The sequence below is a fragment of the Pelophylax lessonae genome (assembly GCF_965119305.1).
Source record: "Pelophylax lessonae genome assembly, chromosome: 9".
NCBI classification, from domain to species: Eukaryota; Metazoa; Chordata; class Amphibia; order Anura; family Ranidae; genus Pelophylax; species Pelophylax lessonae.
This window is the reverse complement of record NC_138776.1, coordinates 86,926,232-86,949,287: the sequence shown is the minus strand read 5'-3', so window position 1 is coordinate 86,949,287 and position 23,056 is coordinate 86,926,232. Positions and strand designations below refer to the sequence as shown.

Genomic DNA, 23,056 nt, shown 5'->3' with positions numbered 1-23,056 from the left:
TTTCCCACCTGGCCACTATTGCCAGCAATTTATTTGATTTATACAGCAGGAGCAGCTGTCCAAATGATAGGAAAGCACAGGGAAAAGTATTAGTTACAGAAAGGGGGTCAGATGGTTTGGTATACATACTGTAGCTATATAAACTGCCAGTCACCTTTTTATATAATTTGAACTTTTTTTTTCTTTGGATCATACCACTTGATCTTAATTTTGTATAAATTTGCATACCTTTTTAACACTCTTCGAAGTCTGTACTGTGATGATAAAGTGGATATGGTAGTTTCTATCCACACTAAGTAGAAAAAGGTTACAATGACAAAAAACTATAATAGTATATTTGATTTCTATATAGCAGATGGGATATATTTACCATAAGGAACTTGTGTGGAGAGTGTCTAGGGCAGCAAGGTAGAGGGGATACAAGTGAAGTCCAAAATTTGTTGGTAGTCTGTTTCTTATGGGCCATACACACTATACAATTGTCTTTTGATTTTTTTCCTTTAGATTTACCAAAACCATATAATATGAGGTCAAATCTAAACACTTTCACTTTGTATGCAATCAGTCAGGCCCCTGCACTACATAGTTGAAGGTAAATCTAAAGGAAATCTAACAACAAACGTTGTACTGTATAGTATGTATCCAGCTTAAGTTTTACATTTTTCTGGCGAACTGTGGACACCTATAAGTCCACCTTAACCACTTGCCGACTGCTCACAGTATATTAACTGCGGCAGTCAGCCCCTCACAGGCAGAGCGACGTATTACTACGTCGCTAGCCTGTGAGGGCTCTGCGGGTGTGACCGGCGGACCCGATGTCTGCCAGTCACTCAGCGATCGTCGGTGGAGAGGGAGAAAGGCAGGCGGCTGATGTAAACAAGCCGCCTGTCATTCTCCCTGGTGTAGGAATCGTGATTATACGGTTCTACTATGTAGGACGGTTGATCACTGTTCCTACACCTCAAGCCAAGCCACAGCCAATCACAGTTAGAATCACGCCCCTAGGGACACACACCACCCCTCCCTCTCAAAAAAAGTTAACCCCTTCACTGCCAAAGTGTAATTTTACAGTAACAGTGCATATTTATAGCACTGATTACTGTAGAAATGTCACTGGTAACCCCAAAAGTGTCAAAAATGTCAGTCAAGGGTCCGATCTGTCTGCCACAATGTCGCATTACCGCAAAAAAATCGCAGATCGCCGCCATTACGCGTTAAAAAAAAAACAACAAAAATTACAAAAATCTTTCCCTTTGTTAGTAAACGCGATAACTTTTGCGCAAACCAATCAAAATGCGCTTTTTGCAATTTTTTTTTTTTTTACCAAACATATGTAGCATAAAACAAATTGGCCGAAAATGTTAAAAAAATTTGATTTTTACATTTTTTTTGGGGAATTTCATATAAAAAAATGTGAAAAATATTGTTATTTTTGCAAAATTGTCGCTCTTTTTTTGTTTATAGCGCATGATTAAAAAATCGCACAGGGGATCAAATACCGCCACAAGAAAGCTCTGTTTGTGGGGAAAAAAGGACGTCAAATTCGTTTAGGTACAGCATCGCACGACCGCGCAATGTTTCGTTAAAATCACGCAGTGCCGAATCGCAAAATAGGCCCTGGTCGGAATGGGGGTAAAATCTTCCGGGGCTTAAGTGGTTAAGAAACAAAGAGAGAAATTAGTGCACTAGTACAGTTTAATCATATTCACTCCAGACATTTAAAGTAAAATGGAAAACTGTTTTAGCTACTACTATGCACTGGTGTACAGTATATTCAGTGCAGAAGATTTCAGCCACTAGGAACTGCTGCTGGCTTCCAAAGTGTAACATTAAAAGCCCTAGCAACTTCCAAATCCACATCAGATGCCAGTATTTCAAAACCCAGACTGGCTTTATGGTTGAGCACAAATACATAATGCATGAATAAGTGTTCAGGCTTAAAACAGGTCAACAATTTGATTTGCCTTCCATTTGAAATTTTATGGGATTTGTGGTTTGCAGAAGAAGACTGGGTGGCTTTTTTATTCATACATCTTCTCCCTCCCATTAGAGTAGACCTGTGCAATCCTCTGGTTGCTCTGCATCTAAAACAGTGCACTGATCCAACACCAGATTATGGTTTTAGCTTTCATGAAACACATCCTGAAAAGTGACTAATATAGAAGTGGAGATATGCAAAACCATATAACCATTTCACGTACTGTGTGTAGGAAGAGCTCTAAACACATCTCTGCTGAAAGGGACTGACTTCCCAAATACAAAATATTCACTGCTGGGTTTTGCAATTACAGTGCAGTGTAAAAGTAAATGCCAAGTGGTATTTCTGACATGCATTTAATATTATGAACTGAAATGTGTCTACTTAAATATTTTTCATTTGACAATTAGAATAGGGAATATGAAATAAATCATTACAAGACTCCTTATACACTGAACAAAATTATAAACGCAACACTTTTGTTTTTGCCCCCATTTTTCATGAGCTGAACTCAAAGATCTAAGACTTTTTCTATGTACACAAAAGGCCAATTTCTCTCAAATATTGTTCACAAATCTGTCTAAATCTGGGGTAATGAGCACTTTCCCTTTGCCGAGATAATCCATCCACCTCATAGGTGTGACATATCAAGATGCTGATTAGACAGCATGATTATTATGTTATTGTAGGCTGGCCACAATAAAAGGCCACTCTAAAATGTGCAGTTTTATCACACAGCACAATGCCACAGATGTCGCAAGTTTTGAGGGTTCGTGCAATTGGCATGCTGACTGCAGGAATGTCCACCAGAGCTGTTGCCCGTGAATTGAATGTTCATTTCTCTACCATACGCCGTCTCTAAAGGCATTTCAGAGAATTTGGCAGTACATCCAACCGGCCTCACAACCGCAGACTACGTGTAACCACACCAGCCCAGGACCTTCACATCCAGCATCTTCACCTTCAAGATCGTCTGTGACCAGCCACCCGGACAGCTGCTGTTACAATTGGCTTGCATAACTAAAGAATCTCTGCACAAACTGTCAGAAACCATCTCAGGGAAACTCATCTGCATGCCCGGCCTCCTCATCGGGGTCTTGACTTGACTGCAGTTCGTCGTTGTAACCGACTTGAGTGGGCAAATGATCACATTCAATGGCGTCTGGCACTTTGGAGAGATGTTCTCTTCACAGATGACAAAAAACAAAAAAGATATTGCGGGGCACACCCTAAACGCACAATTCTCAGGTTGGTGCTGCTAAAAGACCAATATACAAATTGAACAATATAATAGAGCACACATACACAGAAATAAATTTGTTTTCAAATCTTGCAAGGCTATTTAAAAACACCTGCTCTTATACAGTAAATATGGGGATTTGGTCACACCATATGGCCATACTGTGCTTAAGCCCACCACTACGTCAAAGTACCCCATTTTCAGTGGGTCCTGCACTATTCTTCACAGACGAATCCCGGTTTTCTTAGATCTTTGAGTTCAGCTCATGAAAAATGGGGGCAAAAACAAGTGTTGCGTTTATAATTTTGTTCAGTATATTACACACACTTAAACATGAAGCAAACTCGGTTATGCAAACTGAAGACGTTTTACAAATACATGGTACAAATTCCACTGATCATTATCAACTCCATAGTGGAAAATTGTTCAAATCTGTCATATGAAATGCATGATAATTATAAGTGATGACATCATTACTGAACAAACAGAGGGATTTTGAAAAATGGGTGACGTGAAGGTGTTAACACATAAGACTTCACATCACTGCTCTCTAGATCTTTAGATCGTCACTGATGCTTTTAAAATGTGATAAATAAGAAGTAAATATAGGAGAACAACTGGAATAAAACCCAAAGGAAAATTTGTGAACCCATTTATTGTAAACGAGAAAACATAGGCGACACATTTCAGGGGATTTTAGGTACGCCCTTTTAAAGCCTAAAAGGTCACATAAAATCATATACAGTAAAACCTTGGATTGCGAGCATAATTCGTTCCGCAAACATGCTTGTAATCCAAAGCACTCTTATATCAAAGCAAATTTCCCCATAAGAAATAATGGAAACTCAGATGATTCGTTCCACAACCATTTATTCATAAGTCCTTCAATTTATAGTCCATATAAAAAGATTATAGTAGGTTATATAACCATAAAATGTCAATCCACAAATAGCCGCTTCCACAAGGGGATTAGAAGTAAAATCCAGCAGGAGCTACAGAGTATCAAAGAGAAGAGAGGCGCCTCTAAGTGTAGCAATATGGTTACATTTAATGAAGGTACAACATTTAGCAACTCACATGGTTGATGAATAAAACAGGCACATCTAAGAATGCAGGCATCCGGGGTAAAGCTGTCCACATAGACTATCTTCTGCACCGCCGGCTGCCAGTCTGTAATCCTGACCGGGAAGACCACCCTGCAGTAAAGCGGTCTGAAAGCGAGGGGCAGCATGGAAGGGATGACGTTGATGGCGGTGCGGAGGATGGTCTATGTGGAGAGCTTTAGCCTGGATGCCTGCATCCTTAGATGTGCCTGTTCCAATCATCAACCATGTGAGTTGCTAAATGTTGTACCTTCATTAAATTTAACCATATTACTACACTTAGAGGCGCTCTCTCTCCTCTTTTATACTCAGCTGTGACTTGAGGCTACTTGTATATCAAGACATCGCTTGTATATCAAGTCAAAATGTATTTGAAAATTTTGCTTGTCTTGCAAAGCGCTCTTAAACCAAGTTACTCTCAAACCAAGGTTTTACTGTATAGGAAAAGATTGGTCTTTTCATGAGTCAAGCATTTTTCAAGGAATTGCATTATTACACAATATTAACATGCCAGACCACCTTAGAAAACCTACCCTGACCCACAGATAGTGTCGCCAAGCACACCCAACAAAGTATGAGGAATGATATTACTAAAAGAAAAAGAAATTTCCCTCTAATCCATTACCATTTCCATATCATCTTGAAAGAAACTCTGTCACTCAGTAGACATAGCCTGAACATATGTAGTAAAAGTTGGCATGTGGCACTCCCTGTAGATACATGGAGTCTTCAAAAAGTTTCTGCATTTTTATATTTTGATTGGAAACGGTGAGGGCAGGAGGAGTAGGAATTTGTTGTGTCTGAGAAAGTCATGTGACTAGTCTGTCTGGCAAGCCGGTTGACCTTGCAGTTCAGTAGAAGGCCTCATGCACACTGGATTTTATAAAAACGCCAGTAGCGTTCACTGTAGAATGGCAAGGGGGCAACAAATCGGGGCCCATGCACATGGGGTGGGGGGGGTTAAAATGATTATATAAAAGAAAAAAAATATGTTAATTTTAATGTGGACATTTTAAGGATCGTGGTCCCTTTAAAAATATACCTGGCCAGTTAGGTGTAGAACTGGCGGGAAAGGTAAGGGTACATGTGCCCTTCTGGAAATTTCTGGACCCCCTCTATATTATGGGGAGTTTCAGTCAATGGTCTCACACTTGACTGGAACCGTCGGCGAGCTTCCCTCCCCCCCTTCTGTAGCAGGCACTATATGTGGTTTGTCACCCTTGTATCAAGGGGGGACTTGGTTATAATTGTTTGGAATTATAATTTTTGCTTGAGTCCTTTTGACTAAGCAATATTTCTGTTTGATTCAATATTACTATTTGATGTTTATTTGAGTTAACCACTTGCCGACTGCCGTCAGTAGATTTACTGCGGCAGTCAGCCCCTCACAGGCAAAGTGACGTAAATTAACGTCACTAGCCTGTGAGGCTCCCGACAGGCTAGTGACGTTAATTTACGTCACGGCGCGCGCGCTCCCGGACCCCCCCCCGCGCGTGTGACCGGCGGACCCGATGTCCGCCGGTCACTCGGCGATCGGCGGGGGAGAGGGAGAAAGGCAGGCAGCTTGTGTAAACAAGCTGCCTGTCAGTTCTCCCTGTGTAGAAACACTGATCATACTGTTCTACTATGTAGAACCGTTGATCAGTGTAACTACAGCTCAACAGACAGCCAATCACAGTTAGAATCACGCCCCTAGGGAAACACACCACCCCTCCCTCTCAAATAAAGTTAACCCCTTCACTACCAGTGTATTTTTACAGTAACAGTGCATATATATATAGCACTGATTACTGTAGAAATGTCACTGGTAACCCCAAAAGTGTCAAAAATGTCAGTCAAGGGTCCGATCTGTCCGGCCCAATGTTGCAGTACCGCAAAAAAAATCGCAGATCGCCGCCATTACGCGTTAAAAAAAACAACAAAAATGACAAAAATCTTTCCCTTTGTTAGTAAACGCAATAACTTTTGCGCAAACCAATCAAAATACGCTTTTTTGCGATTTTTTTTTTTTTTTTTTTTTTTTTTTTTTTTTTACCAAACATATGTAGCAGAAAACAAATTGGCCGAAAATGTTAAAAAATTTTGATTTTTACTTTTTTTTTGGGGGGGAATTTCATATAAAAAAATTTGAAAAATATTGTTATTTTTGCAAAATTGTCGCTCTTTTTTTGTTTATAGTGCGTGATCAAAAAATCGCACAGGTGATCAAATACCACCAAAAGAAAGCTCTGTTTGTGGGGAAAAAAGGACGTCAAATTCGTTTAGGTACAGTGTCGCACGACCGTGCAATTGTCCGTTAAAGTCACGCAGTGCCGAATCGCAAAATACCCCCTGGTCTTTTAGCAGCCAAATCCTCCGGGGCTTAAGTGGTTAATAAAGATTTGGTTATTGATATTTTAAACCAATAAAGTGCGGCGGCCATTTCTATGCCATTTTGGAAAAAAAAAAATGTTTCTGGTGTCTGTTTTTCTTTGGTATTGATAAGAATTTAGTTTAACAATGCATCCTCCTACCCCATGAGTTTTGCAGCATTTTTGCAGAAGTGTTTTTCAGCGTTTTTTTAGCTGTAGCGATTTTAGCTTTTTTTTAATCAGAGTTAGAACGTTTTTATAGCTATAAAAACTCCACTAAACCCACTAGTTCTGGGGGTTTTTTTCAGCCAGAAAATGCCCCTGCCAAAAAAAGCTGATAGCCTATGTGTGCATGGACAAATAGAATAACATGCTGGTGGTTTTACTGGCTGCAGAAAAAAATGCCTGAAGCCAAAAACAGTAGCTGTAAAAACATCTAGTGTGCATAACGCCTTGCACGCTGTGGTGAAGATGGCTTCAAAACATTTTTAAAAAAGTGTGGAAACTTTTTGAAGACCCTCGTATGTTTGGAATAAATCTGTTTTTTTTTTTTTTTTTGAGTAATCCAATTTTTAGTCTTTGTGAAGCTCTGACACACACTTCCCCCTTCAGAGCCTGCCCTTGCACAGGACTGTGCTCAAGAGGATTGTAAATAATCCAGTAGATTGAAATTGACACATGCAAACCCAACCCAAGAATAAATTAAAAAACATTTATGACATTCATGTTTGTATTTGTTTCCAGAATTTTTTTAACCATTTATTTGCAGGGAAGTGAATATGAGAATCCCAATGACCATTCTGATGAGGAAACATATGTGGATCCTACTGAAGAGCAAGATGAAAGCTATGAACCTCCACCAAATGAACAAGAACCTAGATTTACCCTATCCTACAAGATCCCAGACAGAAATGGCGGATATGCTGGTAACTTGAGACTTCCTACACATCGTCCAATAAAATGTTGGGTTTGATTTACGAAAACTGGAGAGTGCAAAATCTGGTGCAGCTCTGCATAGAAACCAATCATTTTCCAGGTTTATTGACAAAGCTTAATTAAACAAGCTGAAATTAGAAGCTGATTGGCTACCATGCACAGCTGCATCTGATTTTGCACTCTCCAGTTTCAGTAACTCAACCCCTATGTGATGCATAGGAACAAGGATAGTGATTGTGCCCCCCCAAGGAAAGAGGATGGTTATGCAAAGAACACCTCATTCCCCACAAAGTGTACTAGAAACCATTGCAACTATAATCTTTTTTTGTAGTTGAAGATTATAGCTGTGCAATATGGGGAGGATAGCAGGGATTATGGAACTGCCATGCACTGTATTAAACTGTATTAAAGTGCTTAATTTTTTTCCAAACTGTTATTTAATTTCATTCACAGCCACAGCAGCACATTGCAGTGGCCATTCTAAGGCATTTTTGTATGCAGTGCTGCATGTGTACATTTTTCCTCACTGCACACAAACTCAGTGCTTTGTTGTTAGCTGGGCAATAGTAATTGCCGTTTCCTCGTGTTGAGCCTGCATTGATCGAATCAGATCAATGCCACTCAACACACTAGGAGTGAATGGGTTCTTATATTTTTCAATCTTTTAGGGTAATCTTAATTTAGCAGTAGTAGATCCTCGTAATGTGCTAGCCAAGGTTTGTTGTATTTGATTTGTATAAAGCCTGGGGAAGGATTCTAAGGGGTATCAAAAGTTTTTTTGTTTTTTTTATTTATTTTTCAGTATGAGGGGTATGTTGCATAGATACATAGGATACAATGAACTTTCAGTATTCACACTGATACATAGTGGTAGAATAAATATTGAAAGCTATTTGCAAATCGGGTGCATAGCTAGTCCAAGCAAGGAGAGAACAAGAGAAATGTACCTGTATATCACCTTGGCGACAGGCCCTCATACAGTTTTCCACTGAAATCTGAAGAATTATCAAGAGTATCTATAGTGAGGTGGGTGGTAAAGAAAAGTGGGGGAGGGGGGGACTTAGGAGAGAGTGCTAGGGAGAAAGGGGGGAGGTGGGAGAAAAAGATTAATAGAGGAAAAATGGAAGAGAAAAGGTAAAGGCAAACACGGTTGCTGCAGTCACTACCTGTGGGATGCATTCAATGACTACCATCAAGAGCTGCTGCTTATATTCCATCCAGTAGTATCACCTTTTGCTTTCATCTCTGTGGTATGGCATTGCTGTTAAATCTTTCATACAATGAATTTCTGCAATTTTAGAAAGCCATAGAAGGATGGTGGGAGGTGATTCCTGTCCTGTATACATGCTTTAGCTGCACTTTACAAAGTGGATCAGTAGAGATTGTTTGTAATGTTTTCAAGATCTGAAGTTTGCATCTTTAATAACTTAAGTTCTCCAATAAAGAGTAATCCTAATTTAAAATAGGACTTTACTTTAGCTCATTATATAAGTTACAAGAATATTAGAAACAATCCTACCAAAATTTCATTACAATAAATGTTCATAAATTGTAGAAAATCTTTGTAGTGTATATTTTCCAAATGCTGTCTCTCCATATATACGCTATATTTTTGACAGTATTGGGACGCCTGCCTTTACTTGCACATGAACTTTAATGGCATCCCAGTCTGTCAATAGCGTTCAATATTGAGTTGGCCCACCCTTTGCAGTTATAACAGCTTCAACTCTTCTCTGAAGGTTGTCCACAAGGTTTAAGAGTGTGTCTATGGGAATGTTTGACAATTCTTCCAGACTCTGTGCAGGCCAGTCAAGTTCCTCCACCCAAAACTCACTCATCCATGTCTTTATGGACCTTGCTTTGTTCACTGGGGCGCAGTCATGTTGGAACAGGAAGGGGCCATCCCCAAACTGTTCCCACAAAGTTGGGAGCATGAAATTGTCCAAAATGTCTTGGTATGCTGACGCCTTAAGAGTTCCCTTCACTGGAACTAAGGGGCCAAGCCCAACCCCTGAAAAACAACCCCACACCATAATCCTTCCTCCACCAAATGTTTTGAACCAGTGCACAAAGCAAGGTCCATAAATACATGGATGAGTGTGTTTGGGGTGGATAAATTTGACTGGCCTGCACAGAGTCCTGATCTCAACCCGATAGAACACCTTTGCGAGGAATTAGTGTAGAGACTGCCAGCCAGGCCTTCTCGTCCAAAATCAGTGCCTGACCTCACAAATTTGCTCCTGGAACAATGGTCAAACATTCCCATAGACACACTCCTAAACCTAGTGGATAGCCTTTCCAGAAGAGTTGAAGCTGGTATAGCTGCAAAGGATGGGCCAACTCAATATTGAATCCCAAGGATGTGCGTGTAAATGCAGGTGTCCCAATACTTTTGACAATACAGTGTATCTATAATTTTTCTAAATAGTTTCCCTCAAACTCAAGGCCACTAAAATGCAGTTCAAAAGCACACCCCATGCATTATGGATTAGGAGCCCAAGGAGATCTATAGAAGTAAAAGCCTCCTGGCTGAAGCTATATTGGTTATAACACATTCCCGTGCTGCACTTTTGAAACAGCCCTTGTAACAGCCATAGGACTGGTCGACAGAACTGCATGACCAATTGAAGTGTGGAATAGGCACATATGGAGCTGTGGATCCTCCCACAGTTCCTGGACTATCCACAGTCCTGCTAATTCCTACAGAGAAAGTGTTACTTTGCATTTGGGCTGCTATCTGTGTGACTAGCAACCAGCACAACACTCTACTGATACAAACTGACAGATTGGTCCGTTCAATGGCCACGAGTTACAAAGATTAAAGATATTATGGATAACTATTTATTCATTTTTTTTACTTTATAAAGACAGGAACCAGGCACTGCCAAGCATTCCAAACGAACCCAAAAATAGGCCTACTCGACCTCTACCTAAACCAAAAGAATCCTTGCCAAAACCCCCATCAACCTTGCATCAAGTCAGCTGTTTGCCCCCTCCAAGCAGATCTCTACCCAAGCCTTTGCCAAAGCCAGCTGTAGCTACCAGACCGCAGCCAACATCAGTACTGCCACCAGTAAGGAAGAAACCACAGCCACAGCATGATGATCAGGTAATGCTTTGTACTACATATTAAAAGCGTAAATGTTTATGCCATACCAAAAGTGCATCAGTTTTTCTGTTATTTTGATAAGATGGTGATGTTTCCACCACATTTCTGCATGTATTCATGTTCATTGAATGTACTCTTTTCTTGCTAGTTTAAAAAAGGGCCCTTTTATTAGGACTGGGCATTAGAATATAAGAATGTTATTAGTGTAGCTTTCAAATTTGGGGATTAGAAGCATCCCTCACAACATGCAATTATTATTAATTTCAGGACTACGTGGTGCCTGGTGATGAGGAAGAAGATAATTATATTGAACCTACTGCAAGTCCGGAGTGCTATAGGCGTAAGATCTTACATGTTCCTCAATTGTACTGGGCAGCTTTCAAATCTCACGGGGCATGAAAACCTCAAGGTTATTCAAAGTTGCTGCAACAGAGCCAGTTCCTACAACCCCCATTCCTATTGGCTGTCCAGTGGGGTGGGGTCCCCTCGGGATTCAATAGGCTGCAGTGGCATGTTGATATCAGGAAGTGGTGACCAGTGGTTGGCATAGACTGCAACACTGATCAGAATCACACCAGCAAGGGGACTTCCATTTAGTACTATTTAAGTACTAAATGAGTGAGAAGGGGAAAGGAGGGAGGTATTTGTGCCTAGAGATAGACTTTAATATGTTAGACCTTTTTAGTAGAGTGAGGAATGTTTAGAACTGGTAATGTTTTATTGCTGTGCATGCTTTCCTGTCCCATGACAACCACAACCCATATTTCTTGTATGAGCATTTTAGAGACAGGAAGTGAGGCAAATTCTCCTTAATGGGACGTACAGAAAACGCTTTTTAAACTCAATCCAAACTATAAAAAATGTCTGGAGTACGGATTTCAGTAGAACCTAAATAGTATTAATATACCAGACATGATACAAATCATTAAACGTAGAGGAAGAGCGCAAATTACTTTGGTGGTGACAAAGTAGTTTATCAGCAGTAAAATGAGTATGAGATAAAGGGATCCTGAAAACTGAGATAACTTATCGAAAAAAATAACCATGCTAGGACTAACCTACTGTAATACCTTAAGCCCAGTATTGATGCACTGGCAAAATCCAAAGGAAATTAAAAATCGAGTAAAAATTATAGATTTCCAGTGTGTAACATGTCCTGCGGTGTCTGAGAGAACATTCTTTGACTGCCCCAGGTGCCTCAAACATGCCAGTAACACTTTGTCTACTGTTGTAATCCAGAGACTAAGTACAATTAAAAAACGATACGCCTGCTGAACTCTAGGGTTGGGTGATATTTCTGGCCTATATGCATATACACAGATTTACAAAGGTCTTTTCATTTTTACAGCTCCCATTGTGAACAGAACCAACAAACCTGGCCAGTCACCCATTACAAGGTCTTCAAAACACACAGAAGAACCAGGTACAACACCATCCAGGTCTATGAAAACATATAAAGAGAAGATGAGTTTAAGTGGAATTCCAGTCAAATACTAAGCCTAAAGCTACTCCACCCCCATTCAAAGCCTTTTCTCTCTACCCTGTGAAAAGAAAGATCTGTATACTAGCCTATTCTGAGGCCACTCCAGTTCGGTCACATGATCGGGTCTGAGCGCCAGCTTCAGTGTAGAGGAGAACCGCTGATATTGCATGCCCCATATAGTAAGCCTATGGGTGATGCCACCACATAGGCTCTGCAGGGGATGTCGGTGATCTCTCCGTTTCACTGAAGCCAGCTGCTGGACAGATCATGTGACCGAACCCGATCACCCTCAGCATAGGTGAATATAGACTTCTTTCCTTTACAGGGTATTAGGAATAGGCTTAGATCGGGGGTGGGAGTAGGTTTAGGCTTAGTATTTGACTATACTTCTATTTTAGCCCTCTAGGCAAGAATGTATTTTGTTTCATAACATGAGATGAAAGGGTTGAATGAATACACTTGAAGTAATATACTGCTATAAATATTAACCACTTTAAGACCGGAAGGATTTGCCCCCTTAATGACCAGGCTATATTTTGCGATTCCTCACTGTGTTACTTTACGGACAATTGCCCGGTCATGCAACGCTGTACCTAAATACAATTGATGTCCTTTTTTCCCACAAACAGAGCTTTCTTTTGGTGGTATTTGATCGCCTGTGCGATTTTTTTTTTTTATTTTTTGCGCTATAAATAAAAAAAGAGTGGCAATTCTGAAAAAAAAACATATATTTTTCACATTCTGCTATATGACATTCTCAAAAAAAAAAATGTAAAAATCAAAATTTATTAACATTTTAGGCCAATTTGTTTTCTGCTACATATTTTTGGTAAAAAAAATCGCAATAAGCGGATTTTGATTGGTTTGGGCAAAAGTTATTGCGTCTACTAACTACGGGAAAGATTTATGTAATTTTTTTTATGTTTTGTTTTTTACTAGTAATGGCGGCAGCAATCTGCGTTTTTTTGCGGGACTGCGACATTGCGGCGGACAGATCAGACCCCTGACTGATATTTTTGACACTTTTGGAGGGACCAGTGACATTACTACAGTAATCAGTGCTAAAAATATGCACTGTTACTGTAATAATGACACCGGCAGGGAAGGGGTTAACATTATGGGTGATCAAGTGGTTAAATGTAAGCCTAGGGGAGTGATTCTAACTGTGGGGGGGCGTGGCTTGTGAAATGACCATAGAGACCTGCAATCCTATATAGAAGGATCACAGGGGCTCTATGATCATTCCTCTCTCAGCGGGGAGCAATTGCGGGTGTCAGGTGGCAATCGGAGCCGCCTAACACATGCATCGGCTTCCCCGCTGACGAGCCTCCTGAGAGCGAGCGACGTATACCTACGTCACTTTGCCCAGGAGCGGCTGCCTGCTGCAGTATATCTGCGGTGGGCGGTCGTAAAGTGGTTAATGATAGAAAATACTTTGTGTCCAGGAAAAGCCTGCAGATCTAGAGATGTATTCAGTAAAAAAAAACAGAAAAAGAAGACCGACTGACATCTGGGATAATAAACGAATCAATAAACAAATAATATACACTCACCATCCACTTTATTAGGTACACCTGTTCAATTGCTTGGTAACACAAATCGCTAATTAGCCAATAGCATGGCAGCAACTCAATGCATTTAGGCATCTAGATATGGTGAAGAGAACTTGCTGAAGTTCAAACCGAGCATTAGAATGGGGAAGAAAGGGGATTTAGGGGACTTTGTGGCATAATTGTTGGTGTCAAATAAGCTGGTCTGAGTATTTCAAAAACTGCTGATCTACTGGGATTTTCATGCACAACCATCTCTAGGGTTTATAGAGAATGGTCTGAAAAAGAGAAAATATCCAGCGAGTGGCAGTTGTGTGGATGAAAATGGCTTGATAATGTCAAGAGGAAAATGAGCAAACTGGTTGGAAATATAGAAAGACAACAGTAACTCAAAAAAACACTTGTAACAACTATGGTATGCAGAATACCCAACACATTGAACTTTGAAGCAGATGGGCTACAGCAGCAGAAGACCACACCAGGTGCCACTCCTGTCAGCTAAGGGCAGGAAACTAAGGCTACAATTCGCACAGGCTCACCAAAATTGGATAATAGAAGATTATAAAAATGTTGCCTGGACTGATGAATCTCGATTTCAGCTGAGAAATTCAGATGGTAGGGTCAGAATTTGACGTAAACGGTTCATGTTGGTGGTGGTGTAATGGTGTGGGGGATATTTTCTTGGCACACTTTGGGCCCCTTAGTACCAACTGAGCATCGTTTAACCACTTGCCGCGCGACAGTATACTGTGGCAGTCAGCCTCTCCTGGGCAAAGTGAAGTATGGGTACGTCAATCGCCCATGAGCCTGTAGGGGGCGAGCGGGCACCGCAGGCGGCGCGCTCCTGCCCGCGCTCGTTCCCTGCCAACCCCGCGCGTGTGACCGGCGGCTCCGATATCTGCCAGCCACTCGCAATCTCCCTCAGGAGAGGCAGAAAGACAGACGGCTGATTCTCCCTAAGATCATGACAGAGGCTATGCAATCCTGCTATGTAGGATCGTATGTCTCTGTGATGATCTAACAAGCCACGCCCCCTAACAGTTAGAATCACGCCCCTAGGGACACACTTAACCCCTTGATCACCAATAAAGTTAACCCCTTCCCTGCCAGTGTCATTTTGACAGTAACAGTGCATATTTATATACACTGATTACTGTAGTGATGTCACTGGTACCCCCAAAAGTGTAAAAAATCAGTCAGGGGTCCGATCTGTCCGCCGCAATGTCGCAGTCCCGCAAAAAATAATCGCAGATCGCGGCCATTACTAGTTTAAAAAAAAAAACAATAAAAATTACATAAATCTTTCCCATAGTTAGTAAACGCAATAACTTTTGCGCAAACCAATCAAAATACGTTTATTGCGATTTTTTTTTTTTTTTTTTTTTTTTTACCAAAAATATGTAGCAAAAAACGAATTGGCCTAAAATGTTAAAAAATTTAGATTTTTGAGAGAATTTCATATAAAAAAATGTGAAAATTATTATTTTTTCAAAATTGTTGCTCCTTTTTTGTTTATAGAGCAAAAAATAAAAATCGCACAGGTGATCAAATACCACCAAAAGAAAGCTCTGTTTGTGGGGAAAAAAAACGTCAATTTCATTTTGGTACAGCATCGCACAACTGCGCAATTGTAGGTGTAAGTCACGCAGTGCCGAATAGCAAAATAGGGCCTGGTCTTTGAGCAGCCAAATCCTCCGGGACTTAAGTGGTTAAACACCACGGCCTACCTGAGTATTGTTGTTGTCCATCCCTTTATGACCACAGTGTACCCATATTATGATGGTTACTTCCAGCAGGGTAATGCACCATGTCACAAAGCTCAAATCATCTCACCACTGGTTTCTTGAACATGACAATGAGGTCACTGTACTCCAATGGCTTCCACAGTCACCAGATTTCAATACAATACAGTACCTTTGGGATGTGGTGGAACAGGAAATTTTCATCTTTGAGGTGCAGCCGACAAATCTGCTGCAACTTCGTGATGCTATCATGTCAATATGAACCAAAATCTCTGAGGAATGTTTCCAACACCTTGTTGAATTAATGCCATGAAGAATTAAGGTAATTCTGAAGGCAAATGGAGGTCCAACCCGGTAACAGCAAGGTGTACCTAATAAAGTGTCCAGTGAGTATATATTCTATATGTACAAATAAATAATTGTAATACAGTGCTAAAAATACTAACAATAAAAACTGTGTTAAATGTATATAGGCAGGGCCGGTGCTTCCACTAGGCAAACTAGGCAGCCGCCTAGGGCGCATTGCCACCAAGGGGCGCAGCCAGGAGTCGGCACTCTCTCTTCATCATGAATGATTATTGTGAGCTGAGAGGAGAGGTGGTGGTAGGGGAGGAAGAAGTGTGACACAGAGGAACATCCGAGTCCCTAGGTGTGACATGGAGGAACATCAGGGTCCCCAACTGTGACATGGAAAAACATCAGGGTCTGACATAGAGGAACATTGGGGTCACTGAGTATGACAGCATGACATGGAGGAACACGGGGGGTCCAAGGGTGTGACATGGAAAAACATCAAAGTCCCTGGGTGTGACACGGAGGGACATTAGGGTCCCCGGGCGTAACATGGAGGAATATGGGGGTCACTGGGTATGAAAGCATAACATGGAGGAACCATCAGATCGGGGTCACTGGGTATGACATAGAGGAGTTTTTAACCCCTTCCCTTTTTTTGGGGGGGGGGGCGCAAGTAGCTGGTCTTGCCTAGGACGTAAAATAGTCTAGCACCGGCCCTGTATATAGGCAAACAAAAACACCACATATAAAAGTGAATAAATATCAAGAAAAAAAAAAGTCCATAGAAACCCCCAGAGGCGTACTGTTTTTATTAGTGACTCACAATGTGGAGTTACATTGTGTAAAACTGTGCAGTAATAGGCAGATCAGAAAAGTTTATAAAGTATTCATTTCAAATCGGTGCTCCACACCAGAGAAGGTGTTGACTGCCCTACTACAGGCACACTTCCCCCCATAGATATAGACTTACTGATCCACAATGACTCCCTAAAGTGTATTTCCGAAAAAAATATAAAGTTTTCTTAAGCCGACCATAGCAGCAGGAACTGCTCAAGATTCAAACCATGTTTGGGCAGGCTGAATATACCCAAGGTATTCGATAAACTTGGGTATAACCAGTCTGCCAAATTTTACATGGTATTATTGGTAGGAGCTGTTATAGCGACTCGCAATAAACACTGTATTCTCCCAGCTGGGGCAGCTTTAACCCCCCCCCCCCCCAACACCGGGAGAACACCATAGCTTTGCGGAAGGGATTTCCCAATCAACACTGATGGGGAATCGATTTTCTTTCCTACAACCCATGGTTACAGGAGAGAAAAACGCTCCATCTATGGCCGACCTTACAAATGAGCAGTTCAGTCAGATGTTTGTGTCACAATCGTCAGAAATAGAAACGGGCAAGTAAAACGGCAAACGAAATAAGCAGTCTGTCTAGAGGGAGTTAGAAACAACAAATCCAACTATGGAAAAACGCAGCAATAGTACCTGGTTACTATGTGGATACAAATTTGAAACCTGCTAAATCCCTTACATAAATAAAAAAACAGGTAACTGCCAATTAGGGCATACCAGGCTGTAACCCGTCATGCCATTCTGGTAACCATTCAGTGTCTGTACTCTCAGTATGTATAATGAGATTAAGAAGAACTCAAAAAGAGAGAGACAAATGGAAAAACAATAAAAAAAAGAGGAGAAAATTAAAGAAAGGTGTAGAAGAGGAGATTAACAATGAGCCACAGAGGGATTCTGGGAGGGAGAAGATGGTGGCTATGAAACATCTGAAGCATGGGCCTCCAAGCAGATCCAGGGGTCCCAGACTCATTCATATACAGAGATTGTATTATTTTAATGGGCTGTAAGAGCTTCATTGAGTTTGATCTCATGAACATGAGAGTAAGGTTCAAATGTGGACAGTGCCTGGGTCAGTCGCCAGTAAGAAGCGATCAGGCATTTTACAGCTGTTAACAGAAGTAGGGTTAATTTTTTAGTATCCCTAGGCATATTTGGTGGCAAAAGACCAACTAAGAAAGCGGCCGGCTCGAGTTCAATGTACCGTATATACTCGAGTATAAGCCGACCCGAGTATAAGCCGAGGCCCCTACTTTTAGCACAAAAAGATGGGAAAAATCATTGACTCGAGTATAAGCCTAGGGTGAGAATGCAGGGTGGCGGGCATGGTGCAGGAGAATGCAGGGTACTGGCATGGTGCAGGAGAATGCAGGGTACTGGCATGGTACAGGAGAATGCAGGGTGACTGGCATGGTGCAGGAGAATGCAGGGTGACTGGCATGGTGCAGGAGAATGCAGGGTACTGGCATGGTGCAGGAGAATGCAGGGTACTGGCATGGTACAGGAGAATGCAGGGTACTGGCATGGTACAAGAGGATCCGGGGTTGTGGGCATACTACAGGAGATGCAGTGCTGTGGGCATGGTACAGGTGGACCATGCCCGCAGCACTGCATCCCTTGTAGTGTGCCCGCAGCCCTGCATAATGGCAGGTAGTGAAGCTGTTTCACTTACCTGTTCCAGAGGCGCCTTCATTTTAAAAATGGCGCCGCCCGGCGCCGACACGTCATTGCGCACGCGCCTCCACCGCTCGTATAATTTCGGCTATTCCCGGCACAACACTTAATAGTTAGTTCCCTTCACTGGAACTAAGGGGCCAAGCCCAACCCCTACAAAACAACCCCACACCATAATCCCCACCTCCACCAAATGATTTGGACCAGTGCACAAAGCAATGTCATTAAAGACATGGATAAGCGAGTTTGGAGTAGAGGAACTTGACTGGACTGCACAAAGTACTGACCTTAACCTGATAAAACTCCTCCTTTGGGATGAATTAGAGTACAGACTGCGAGTCAGGCCTTCTCGTTCACATCAGTGCCTGACCTCACAAATGCACTTCTGGAAGAATGGTCAAACATTCTCATAGACACACTCCTAAACCTTGTGGACAGCCTTCCCAGATGAGTTAAAGCTCTTATAGCTGCAAAGGGTGGGCCAACCTAATATTGAACCCTACGAACTAATGCCCCATACACACGTGCAGATTATCTGCAGACTTTTGTCTGCAGACTTACCTTTTCTATGTAGTGCAAGGGCCTGCCGGATTGCATACAAATTGAAAGTGTTTAGGTTTGACCTCATATTATATGGTTTTGGTAAGTCTGCAGACAAAAGTCTGCAGATAATCTGCACGTGTGTATGGGGCATAAGACTAGGATGCTATTAAAGTTCATGTGCGTGTAAAGGCAGGCTTCCTAATACTTTTTCTAATATAGTGTATATAACATATTTTTGGTGGATGCATCCTCCCTCAATCTACATGCCAATAAAGTGTGAGCTTTATTACCAGGTTCATAAAATCATTGCCTAATAGATGTTTATTTTCTTAAAATTATTTTATATTAAACATAAATTAAACCTAAAAGCTATAAATCTAAAAGATGTGTTTTTTTATGTAATATATAAAATGTATGTGATCTGTCCAGTGAAGCACATTTTGAAATGTTTTTAATGCCTCATATTTCACATGAAGTTGGGTTTCACGGGGCCACTTTACTAAATATAGTAATGGCATGACAGATCCTGCTTATATTTAACCTAGTGTACTTTGAATCTTCAACTTTAGTGTTTAAGTGATTGTAAAGGCAAAAGTTTTTTTACATTCATGCATTCTAAAATACCTTCTGTGTCCCCCCAATACTTAACCTGAGCTCCTTCTCAATCCAGCGATATCAACAAGAGCCTTGCCTCTCTGGGGACTCTGACTCCTGATTGGAATCTGGTAGCAGTGGGAGCCATTGGCTCCCACTGCTGTCAATCATAGCCACTGAGACAATCAGGAGATGAGGGGGTGGGGCCAAGCTGCGCATCCGTGTTTGAATGGACACAAAGAGACGCAGGTCGGGAGCGCCTGCTTGGGTGCCTCCAGAGCAGAGTTTCCGGCAGGAGGGAGGAGCCAGAAGTGCCTCTGTGAGACCCGAGAAGAGGAGGATTCCAGGTGCTCTGTGCTAAACTACTGCACAGAGCAGGTAAGTATAACATTGTTGTTTTTTTGTTTTTTTAAAACAAGGCTTTAATATCACTTTAAGAGACATTTGCTAAAATAAAACTGCATAGTATTGTGCCCCTTACAGTACTCAGCTCTCCTCCTTCTCACAATGCTGGTCTCTGCAGTGGGGAAGAAAAAAACGTTGGTCACTTTAATGGTTTATGTTCATGTAATGTAGTTGTAGGAGTGTTCTAGTTTTTATTAACAGGTGTGTCCTCTTAAAACTGATATATTAAGCTAGAGGCATCATCCCAGTACCGTTGTTTAGAGCCGACGGTCAGCTTTCCGGCGGTAATGACCAATGTGGTTCAGGAGCAGCTCGATTGTTACCCCGGCGAGCGGAAGGAGACGTCCCCCCCCCCCCTCCCGCCACCTTCCATGGATCTGCCCAGGTCTCCCGTCCCACCCGGAGACCCGAGCAACCAGCCGGCGCCTCCGCTGGCTGGATGGAGTCCCGATCTAAGCCGAATGTGGCTTCGATCGGGTCTCCGACGAGGTAACCTGGAGGTGGCGTCCATGACGTCACATCCGGGTTACTCGGCTGCTAAAGGCGGCAGATTCAAAAAGTAACTGTATTCAAAAATGCCGTGCAGTCTTTTAGACCCTCGATCCCTCCATAAAGAGTACCTGTCACTGCATATTGCTGTCACAAGGGATGTTTACATTGCTTGTGACAGCAATAAAAGTGATCAGATTTTTATTTTTTTTTAAAAAACCTGTGTTAAAATAAAATAAATAGGAAAAAAAAAAACAATTTTAGCCGACCCCGTCGCCGTGACCTCGCACACGAAAGAAAACATATATGGAGGTCGCTCCGTGAATGAAATCGCTGTTCAAACCACACGTGAGGTATCGCCGCAATCACCAGAGCATGAGCAATAATTTAGAAAAAAGAGCTACACTCTAACTCTAAACTGGTGACCGTTAAAAAAATTTTAAAGCGTCGCCTATGGAGATTTTTATTGAACATAGTTTGTCGCCATTCCATGGGTGTGCGCAATTTTAAACCGTAACATGTTGGGTATCTATTTACTCGGCGTGACATCATCTTTTACAATATACAAAAAAATGGGCTAACAACTGTTTAGTTTTTTTTAAATGCAGTGAAATGTGATTTTTCGTAATTTTTCCAAAAAATGGCTTCTGAAAGACCACTGCGCAAATACCGCGTGACAAAAAATATTGCAATGACCGCCATTTTATTCTCCAGAGTCCTTGCTAAAAAAATATATATAATGTTTGGGGGTTCGAAGTAGTTTTCTAGCAAAAAATACAGGTTTTATCTAGTAACCAAAAAGTGTGAAAAATAGGCCTGGGGCTTAAGTGGTTAAGCTTTGACAAAAAAAAAAAAAAAAAACTGGAAGCTGATTGGTTTCTATGCAGAGCTGCACAGGAGTTTGCACTCTCCAGTTTTAGTAAATCAACCCCTGTGTGACTCCAGAAATACAATCACCAATCACCTTCTGCTGCAATTACCCATGCTCCCCTCAGGATTTTTTATTTTTAATTAAAGTTCCAGGCAACCAGTGAAACCAATCAGTGAGTTTCTAATGCAAACCAGCAAACAATCTGGCTATGCTAAAGAGAAAAAGTGCCATTGGTTTAACTTAGAATACTAAGTCATTCTGAAGATGGAAAGTGAAAGTTAATTTTAATAACGGTAAATTACAATATAGCTCACGGCTCATGTTAATTTTTAATAAAACTAGTTTTCTGTTAAATGTTTAAATATATAACATTTCAAATAATAGGTGATATACTTTTAAATCTCAGTTCAGGTTAACGTTTATCTTTAAGGAAAGAGCTCCATCCAGTGGCAGCCAAAGCTTATTTTTTAAGTAAAAATAAATAAAGTGCCGCGCCCAAAATATATTATCCAAAAAAACAGTGTACCAAAAAAAAAAAAATGTGTCTGAACTATGAACAATTTTTGAACTGGATTTTACCTCTCCAGGAGCGCATGATTGTAAAAAAGACTTTATAAAGCTTATTTTTTGTATACATGTGTGTGTATGTATGTTTGTATGTATGTGTGTAATATATATAATCACTAATGCACAGCCACAGAGTAACCTCATTGCTTTTTCTTTGCAGTTTTGACTTGCTATATGTAGACCTTATTTACTGAAATTTTAATTTTCATTTCTCTATCAGGTCTTTATGAAGTCCCTGAAAATGAGGTATTTTTTTAACTGAAATGTACTTTACAAATGTATATTTGTGAGGCTAACAACTATTGATTATTGACAGGAAACAATTTTAGAATTGTAACGGTTACCAAATGAAAGAATTGTAATTTGATTAATCATGTTTTTTTTGTTTCAGGTTAAACCCTCTCCACCTGCAAGGTACGTAGTTATTTACATTTAATATATCTACAAAGGGTTTTAATGAACTGATATTTGTCATAACCACTATTACAAATGCATTTCATTGGTGTCTATTAAAAAATATGAAAATGTTTTTTTATCATTCTTTCTTGTGTCATGTAGAGAAGCACAACCTGTGTCAAGAAGAAAGACTCCACCAAAACAGGTATGTCCTTCATGTTAAAGTAGAACTAAACCCAAGATCATTAGTTTTCGTTTTTCAAGTCAAGAACTTTTTCATCAAGTAAAGAAAATGTGGTGTCCTTGTTACTTCCAATGAGCTTAATGGGCAGGAAAAAACAATGATAAATGTATAATTCCCCATACATGTAATGGAGATGAAGACATGTTTGAGGTTCAGCCTGGGTAGCAATCATGACTCCTTCCATTGACACAGTGAGAATGGCTACCCTAGGACAGGTGGTACTCCCAGCATGACCAGATGAAAATAAAGAGTAAGGCTCCACGGGACGTTGTTAAAAGTCCCTTTTGAATGCTGGAATTTTTAGGACGTTTGAAACGTCCGTTCGGTCGCGTTTGTACCCGCGTTTAGCGGGCGTTTGCGGGCGTTTGCGTTTAGAACCGTTCCTAGAGGTCAAAAAAATGATTCCCTTTTAAAATGGAAAAACGTGAACGCTAAACGCGGGTCATCGTGTTCGGTCGCGTTCGGACGCGTTCGGTCGCGTTTTTGCATTTGAAACGCCGGGAAACACACGTTCGAACGCAAATAATTGCGTTCTAAAAAACATGCCTGAACGCAACTGCCTGCAAATGACTGTAAACGACCTGATGTACATGGACAGATAAGATAACATGGAGCTGCGTTCAGGGGCTTCTGAA

General features: G+C 41.1%; 1 protein-coding gene across 8 annotated transcripts in view; it reads left to right on the top strand.

The window, feature by feature from the left end:
* Nucleotides 1-23,056, top strand: part of BLNK (B cell linker) — a 359,493-nt gene that overhangs the window by 307,570 nt on the left and 28,867 nt on the right. For all 8 annotated transcript variants that reach the window (XM_082267605.1, XM_082267606.1, XM_082267607.1 and 5 more), the window contains 7 exons: nt 7,442-7,598; nt 10,476-10,717; nt 10,985-11,057; nt 12,066-12,140; nt 22,002-22,027; nt 22,173-22,195; nt 22,340-22,382. In XM_082267605.1, coding sequence (XP_082123731.1) covers nt 7,442-7,598; nt 10,476-10,717; nt 10,985-11,057; nt 12,066-12,140; nt 22,002-22,027; nt 22,173-22,195; nt 22,340-22,382 — 639 coding nt within the window. The remainder of the gene's footprint in view (nt 1-7,441; nt 7,599-10,475; nt 10,718-10,984; nt 11,058-12,065; nt 12,141-22,001; nt 22,028-22,172; nt 22,196-22,339; nt 22,383-23,056) is intronic.